We start from the raw sequence: 8,592 nt of genomic DNA, 5'->3' as shown, positions 1-8,592 counted from the left end.
AAACAATAATGTATAATACAGCTAAATCACAATATGAATAGCATTTCCTCTTCCAGGGAAACTTTGAATTTATCATCATCACAGCCACTGAGTTGGAAATGATGCCCTCTCAAGATAAGAGACGTGCTTATTGTTTGATTAATTCGTTCAGACCTGGCTATTATAATCTCCTCACCACTATAACAGCTTGATCAGGAGTCAGGAGGTAATTTCATTGAGGTGACATGTTATCTAAACTACAGGAATAAAAAGCTATTATGCTAATATCATCTCATAGTCATCAATCATCTGCGATAGAGCTTTCACATCATTCCTTGTTCCACCTCTGATGTAAGGTGTGTGTGTGTGTGTGTGTGTGTGTGTGTGTGTGTGTGTGTGTGTGTGTGTGTGTGTGTGTGTGTGTGTGTGTGTGTGTGTGTGTGTGTGTGTGTGTGTGTGTGTGTGTGTGTGTGTGTGTGTGTGTGTGTGTGTGTGTGTGTGTGTGTGTGTGTGTGTGTGTGTGTGTGTGTGTGTGTGTGTGTTTCGGAGGGAGAGAGGGAGAGCGGGAGGGAGGGAGGGAGGAAGGGAGCGATTTGAACACATCCTCATTATATTTACCGGGACCCCGGGGCGGTGTGTGCGCTCGTGTGGAAACAAAAATCGTTAAGCGAGCAGGTCTGTCGTTCACAGACACCGGCAATAACGGGAAGGAGTCTATGGTTTTAGACAGTTTGGAGAAACTGCCCAGAGTTATATAGTTGTATTTTCTTTCCTGTCTTGTAGTTCAACGAAAGCAGAGTTTGATACGTTTATTCTTCAAAATAATTCGGAGGAATTTAGGCCTATACCTTCGTTTTTGTTTTCTCAATGAAAGTAGGCTTTTCTAACCCGATGATGCATTTTGACCACTTTTAATTGATTTAATATATAGTGTATTATTTTACACATTTGTATTTCTCCACGAAACGGGGCTAAATCGAAGGTCCTGAACTAAATATGCTGAAGGAAATGACCAGTAGTTGTGCACGCCGGAGTCCATGTGACGTCAGAGAGACGGGCGAGTTAAAAGCAGAGAGCGCATCAGGAGTGGCATGGTTGGTTTGTGGATCATAGATCACAACATCCCTGCCTCTTTGGACTGCAAATAATGTGTTTCACCAGACTGACTGGACGGTAAACATATTCATTAATTCAGCGCGTCACCAACCGTCAACCGACTTGGACACCTGAGCCATCCCCAAAAAAACATCCCAAGGGAGAATTGCTCTATAGCTGATATTTCTCTCATACCTCAATAGAAGAGCCGAAGAACAGCTGAAGCAGACTGTTCATTACAAACCAAATATTGGGTGCCGGCACGTTACCCGCAGTGGAAAGCAGTGTCTTGGTGTTGATTTGATTTAGTCAAAGTTACCTTTACGCACAGATCTAGCACACGTGTAATTTACCCAGATTCTTTCTTCGGAACTGACCTTAGATCAGCGTCTACGGGCTACTTGATCCTGATGCATTGATGAGTGACAGTTGGACATTGTGCTGGTGCTTGATCCTTTAAAGTTTGCCGCCATTTACTGATGTTTGATATCATGGCTTACCCGCAGCTAGGATACCCCTATTCACCCACACACCAGGTAATGCGTTTTTCACTCAATTAGAAGAAACTTGAAAGTGTGGTGAAGGAAAACATTGTTTGTTTCTGTACTTTATAAGCTAGTGTCTCCGGCTTTGCAGATACATCAAATAGCCTACGTTTTTTTTTTTACAAAATAACTGATTTATTGGTAGCCTTTTTCGTTTTGTGCTCATGTATTGCCTATTGTCTATATTTGTACTAAATAATGTTTTCTTGTTTTCGCGCCAGTTCCTCATGAGCACGAGCTCTTTGGCCAGCTGCTTCGAGCCTGGCGGAAGGTCTCTCCTGGACTCAGGTGTGACGCATCCCTCGCCCCAGCCTCTTCGGTGCCCAGCGTACGAGAGCAGGCTGCTCGGCTCCCCGGGCCAGGAGATACCAACCCCGGGTATAGGTCTGGGTGTGTATGGAGCTGGCTATGGAAAGAGCCAAGGGTACTATGGCACCTGCGGAGGCGACGCAACAGCTCTGTATGCCAGGGTAGGTAGGCTTTTTTTTTCCTATATTGACTTTCCTTCTTCTTTTTTATTTTTCTTCTTTTTTCATTTAATTGGTCATGTCAGCGAAAATAAAAAAGGACAAACCTTTGTCCAATTCGTGCGCACTGGACTGATCCATATCTGTGGTGAGCAAAATAGACTAAACAAAACATAATTGACTCCGTTTTTGAAAGGTTTTGTCAAGTTATGTCAATGGAAGTCTTTTGATTTCATATCTGCAGGGAACCTTGGAGTCCAAAGATGGAGCGTCTGCACATGTGGGGGCCTCTCAAACCCCTGCATACTATCCATATGATTACGCATTTGGGCAGTATCCATATGACCGATATGGGTATGTCTACTACTATGTTATCTGTTTCTAAATAACTTGTAATTCTTGTAAACATCAAAATATGATCTAAATATGAGAAATAGGAATAAGGCATTGATGCATAACATAGTTCCATCTACACATGTATATCTCTTGAACATATACGTCAAACACCAAGTACAAGGAGGAAAAAATACAATATTTGAAAACGAAGCTCCAGCACATATTAGATCCATTCAACATAATGTGAAAAATGCAATATTTGGAAGAGTTTCTCTGTCAAATTCACTCCTATTCTGACACCACTCCCCTCACCCCGCTTCTCCCAGGTATGGGTCATCTGTGGACAGTGCCGCAGCACGGAGGAAGAACGCTACCAGGGAGACCACCAGCACTCTGAAGGCCTGGCTGCAGGAGCACCAGAAGAACCCGTATCCCACCAAGGGAGAGAAGATCATGCTGGCCATCATCACCAAGATGACACTTACACAGGTAACAACTGGCTCAGTGTTTGGGGATGAATATGTTAGTTGGAGCTCTTCTGAACTTGTCATGTGTAACAGTACATGCTCGATCGAGGAGTACTAGGCACTGGTTAATCACAGAAGAAGATTACATCCCACAGAAATGTGTCTTCTGCTTTATCCTAAAGCCTCCTAAAGACCCAAATACACATACATACGATGCCCCTGGAGCAGGTTTAGGGGTTAAGTGCCGTGCTCAGGGCCACAACAGTAGGCTTGGGAATTGATCAAATATGTAATGATTTATTAATGTGTTTGTTCATTCAGGTGTCCACGTGGTTTGCCAATGCACGGCGGAGGTTGAAGAAGGAGAACAAAGTCACATGGTCACCACGAGCCAATAAAAGCTCTGATGAGAGGGGCTGTGAAGATGACAGTGATGGTGTGGAGGGATCGCAACAGGAGGAGACAATCAAACGCGAGATAGATGTTGATGGTGAGTGCATGTGTACCATAGATTTATATAATTAACTAGACGAACCCATTAACATGCTACCCGCTCTCACAGTCAACTCAGAATCAGATGTTCATCCATTTTTCTCAAACTTAAAATTTGGAAGTTGTTCCAAACATCAAATTTCGAAGTGTTTATGGTTAAGTTCAGGCATTAACTCCAAATTCTTAAGGTGAGGCATTAACTCTGAGTGGTTAAGGTATAGGGTTAAGGTTTGGGATAGGCTATCGCAGGATTCAAACGTTCAACCGTTGGAATCAGAGGCAGATGCTTACTGTTTCCCCAAGTGGATGGTTTCCACGTCATCTCCTGACATCCACAGACATTTACATTTACATTTAAGTCATTTAGCAGACGCTCTTATCCAGAGCGACTTACAAATTGGTGCATTCACCTTGTGACATCATGGATGGACGTCGAATACCGACTGGTATCACGAGTGACCTGGCTGTTAAAATGGCTTCCCATTCATTTATATGGAAGTTGCTTTCTATCCGTCCTGTCAATTTTGTGATTGTTAAAACATCTTTGTATTTTTTGGTTGTAGACTCTGTAACGGGGAGGTGTGTGGACCTAAAACAGAGTGACCTGGAGGACTTTGATCTGCTGGAGTCAGATGGTTCTGACTGCGACCCTAAACACCCGTTTCACACCAAAGACACCCCAGTACACACACCACCGGACCAGCGCCACCATCCCAAAGACCCTTCCAACAGCCCACTCACACATACCCCAGACACACTCCGACACGGGAATGAACGATTGCCACAGTCAGCAGATTGCCTCAAAAACACACCAGACCACGACCGAAATACCAACTCATTCTACACTCAACGGGACCTGCGAAGTACAGAGAGCAGCAAACCTAACATCTGGTCCATTGCACAAACTGTTGCTATCCAACCTGAGTTCCCTCCTTGCATGCACACAACCACCCCCAGCGAGGCCCTCTCCCCAGGGGGGTATCTGACCGAAGTACCCAACCTGAAGGTGAGGGCGGCTGAGCAGCAGGACTCGCCAGTGGCTACTCTGAGAGATTGGGTGGACGGGGTCTTCCACGACCCCCTTTTCAGACAGAGTTCCTTTAAACCTGTGCTGTCCAAGTCAGCAATGGACAGGGTGTGGATTGGGTTAACTGGATAGGCGATGGAAGGCAGAACTCTGTTGAACATGTTACCTCGTCTTTGCAGTATGTATCGACTTCCTTAGAGAGACATACAGAGACTGCTATCCTCTCACCATTTGAATGAACTCAACCTGAGCAGAAGGCTATCTGAACTCCTTATGATACCACATGCTTCCATGCCTTTTTTTGTTTTTGAAAAATGTCAATACATGAATGCACATAAACGGCAGTATAATGACGTTAAAATGACAAACATCAGAACAATGACGTTTTGCATAAATATCAAATTCAGACTACTTTCACTTTAAATGGATTTTTAAACGAGTGGAAAAAAGAGGGATTCAATCCCTTTGGACACTAAGAAAAGCAAAGTAGTAGCCTACCCATTCTCCCAGTAAAATGATCCCCCACATTCAACAGATTAAAAAGTTCTGGATTGTTGAATCACTAAAACACACTGATAATATGTTGTTTTATGATCTGGGAAGTGGGGACACAGAGTATCCTAGTGGTGTACACCTTTTCCAGACCTCTTATAATAACCTGAAGCATGACAGCACAATGTTTCCTCTTAAACCAAGTAGTGCATAATATACAGTATGTTTTGCTTATGATCACATCTGTTAGACGTATTTCACACTTCTTGCACTAAAGTCCGATTGCAGTTGATGAGTCACGGAAATAAACAATTGTTTTTTTTGCAGAATGATGTTCTCTGTTGAGTGTGATTTCGCCTTGTGTTCGCTCTCCATGGTGCTGAAACAGGGTACGTTGTTAACCAGCCTGTAGCCTACGTTTTGCAAATGCAACGATCTTAAATTTGTTATTAAGGCAAAATTGAAAGGATGAACCTTTATGGGTGCCTTGTGTTCGCTCTCCATGGTGCTGAAATTGTGTCGCGTAAACCAACATCTACTAAATCATATGCACATATATCATAGTCTAGTAATGACATGCAATATATATATGTATATAATAATAACCATATTTTTACCTATTATATTTCTAGGTTTATTTTATATTTTGTATTGAACTTTCAATTTCCTCCAAGACTAAATATTTTGCACATATAGTTCCTCAATTAATGCACCTTGGAGTGCGAGAGAGAATGTAGGATATTTCTCCCTCATTTATGTGTGTGTGTGTAAAAGGCGGCAAGCTGGGCATCGTTGAGCCGTGACTAATTCCAACACAGAGGACAGGGCTGCTAAATTGTTAAATCGATGCCACTTCCACAGCGGGCCCAGATATAGCAGCAATCAGCGATGCGTCTCTTTTCATTAGGCGGCTTTTGACTGCATCAACCTGGGACCATGAGCTGCGCATCCACCGCTCTCTAAACGGGTCATGATAAAATATACTCCATTATAGAATATACTCCATTAGCGAAGAGTTGAGCTCCTTAACACACTTCTTAATCTAATAGCTTTATCTCCACTGACTTCATGCAATATCTTCGTATTTTCCCGTTGAAGGGATAGGAGTAGCCTAGGCCTAACATTTTAAGAGATCCATGACGTGATGCCATTCAACCCGAGGGTTGAGTGAGACTTTTCAACGGTTTGAATAATACATGGCATGAGAGAAATCGAATGGATGAATAATATTGATACAAATCAGTTCAAATTCGATCAGGTAAACATCTTGTAAATATATATAGTAAAGGCCTACATCATGGACTTATTTTGATTCTTTGAATTATCCCACCCGTCATATAATTATCACTTTATAAGATGCTTCATTAATGTCGTTGCATCAAGCCAATTTAGTAAGAAATAACATTATAGACCTACAGCAATAGCTTTCCCACCCTAAAATCCTACAATATCCCAAAAACCTTAAGTTGTCAAAAACAATAAATTATTCAACATAACTTCACGAATTTTAGGCATCCTAAAATGTTCCATAAACACTTCCTAAATAGGAGTTGAAGAACAATTATAGGGTCCAGGATGGATAAACTACTTTTCCCTCTCTCTTCCTTTCTCCTGTGTTTTTGGTTTAGGAAAGATAATAAAGTATTAAACAGAACAGAGCCGAGATCTTCTGAGGCCTTGTATGGAATTAACCATTTCAGTGTAAATAATTCAAGAAGAATTCAACCGAGAATTCCATTCTTTTTCTGTTTCATAAATAAATGAGACGTAAGATGATAAATAATGACATCTGGCTCTTCCTGTAAAGTTTACTTTCTTGAGCACGATGAATGGAGCCATACTATAACAAACAATCCTCTAGTCTTATTCACAGAGAGCTAACTAAGGATTATAAAAGTGGTGTGGTGATTAGCCTATACAATAGACAATCTCTGAAATGTTGCTCTAGGGTATCATTCCATTTTATTCAATTGCAATTTGTGAGATGATAAACTCCCAACCCCGAACGAGAACTCTACAATGAGCCAAAGCACACAATAATACGCATATATCGAAAGGTTAAAAATTTACCCCCAAAGTTCAGTGTGCTTATATCATCTATGCCGTTTAGCTCTGAGGTGAGAGGAGATGTGAGGGCAAAGATATGAAGCGATGGGAGGAGAGAGGGAGACTGCGCTTAATGGGACTGGAGTACCCGTTGGCACTCTCATCAGCTGCGGGGACAGGGGCCTCAAGTACTGGAGAGCACTAGCCTATCTTGCAGAGCACTGCACTGCTGAGTGGAAACTTGAAGGTTTTCTCACTATGAGTTAAGTTCAATACTGCATGTGTTCCATGTCTCTGTCTGACCAGTGGAGATGTGAATCTGTTCTCCATCCTCTCTTTGTCCTTTCTCCCTCTTTACCCTCCTCTGACATCCTCTGTCTTTCCTTCCGTTCCTTTCTCCCTCTTTACCCTCTGACATCCTCTGTCTTTCCTTCCGTTCCTTTCTCCCTCTTTACCCTCCTCTGACATCCTCTGACATCCTCTGTTTTTCCTTCCGTTCCTTTCTCCCTCTTTACCCTCCTCTGACATCCTCTGACATCCTCTGTCTTTCCTTCCGTTCCTTTCTCCCTCTTTACCCTCCTCTGACATCCTCTGTCTTTCCTTCCGTTCCTTTCTCCCTCTTTACCCTCCTCTGACATCCTCTGACATCCTCTGTCTTTCCTTCCGTTCCTTTCTCCCTCTTTACCCTCTGACATCCTCTGACATCCTCTGTCTTTCCTTCCGTTCCTTTCTCCCTCTTTACCCTCCTCTGACATCCTCTGTCTTTCCTTCCGTTCCTTTCTCCCTCTTTACCCTCTGACATCCTCTGACATCCTCTGTCTTTCCTTCCGTTCCTTTCTCCCTCTTTACCCTCCTCTGACATCCTCTGACATCCTCTGTCTTTCCTTCCGTTCCTTTCTCCCTCTTTACCCTCCTCTGACATCCTCTGACATCCTCTGTCTTTCCTTCCGTTCCTTTCTCCCTCTTTACCCTCCTCTGACATCCTCTGACATCCTCTGTCTTTCCTTCCGTTCCTTTCTCCTCTCCTCCTCCTCTCTTACAGTACCTCTACTCTTGCTAAATTCTCTCATCCTTTTGCGCCGCTCTCCTTCCTCTCTGTCATCCCCTCCTCTCCTCTCACCCTCTCTTCTCCCCCCTCCTCTCCCCCTTCACTTCCCCCCTCATCAACTTCAACCATAGACATAGTCTAGACACACAAACAATATATCCCACCCTGCCTCTTGTCTCTCGTCTCTCGTCTCTCTCTCTCTCTCTCTCTCTCTCTCTCTCTCTCTCTCTCTCTCTCTCTCTCTCTCTCTCTCTCTCTCTCTCTCTCTCTCTCTCTCTCTCTCTCTCTCTCCCACTTCTCCCACACGACACCATGCTCTGTGGGCCAGATAATGCAATTAAGCCATAGTGTGTTTAATGCCCAGTCTAGTAGAGCAGCAGAGACAGGTCGGACCTGATGTTAGCTTGTCTGTTTCACACCAGTAAATAAAACAGCCCACCCATTGCACACCCTGTGGGGACGGATCATGCAAACATTTACAGGCAAGCATCTGTCAAATGCCTGAGCAGTGCATGTCTTTCTTTCAACATAAAGTCTGCTTTTACATTTAGATTTTGTAAGTGGTGGAACCGTAGAAATATAATTATGTGAACAGGCA

General features: G+C 43.2%; 1 protein-coding gene across 1 annotated transcript; it reads left to right on the top strand.

Moving 5' to 3' along the window:
- Window positions 1-1,089: 1,089 nt before the first annotated feature.
- Window positions 1,090-5,221, top strand: LOC124012894 (iroquois-class homeodomain protein irx-4-A-like). Its single transcript, XM_046326931.1, has 6 exons — window positions 1,090-1,610; window positions 1,841-2,089; window positions 2,331-2,440; window positions 2,749-2,911; window positions 3,211-3,379; window positions 3,945-5,221. Exons 1-6 carry the CDS (start codon window positions 1,554-1,556, stop codon window positions 4,538-4,540), a joined length of 1,344 nt encoding a protein of 447 aa, XP_046182887.1. The 5' UTR covers window positions 1,090-1,553; the 3' UTR covers window positions 4,541-5,221.
- Window positions 5,222-8,592: the final 3,371 nt, after the last annotated feature.

The sequence above is a fragment of the Oncorhynchus gorbuscha genome, linkage group LG24 (assembly GCF_021184085.1).
Source record: "Oncorhynchus gorbuscha isolate QuinsamMale2020 ecotype Even-year linkage group LG24, OgorEven_v1.0, whole genome shotgun sequence".
Classification (NCBI taxonomy): domain Eukaryota; kingdom Metazoa; phylum Chordata; class Actinopteri; order Salmoniformes; family Salmonidae; genus Oncorhynchus; species Oncorhynchus gorbuscha.
Note: the sequence above shows the minus strand (reverse complement) of the source record. Positions and strands in the feature narration are given on the sequence as shown.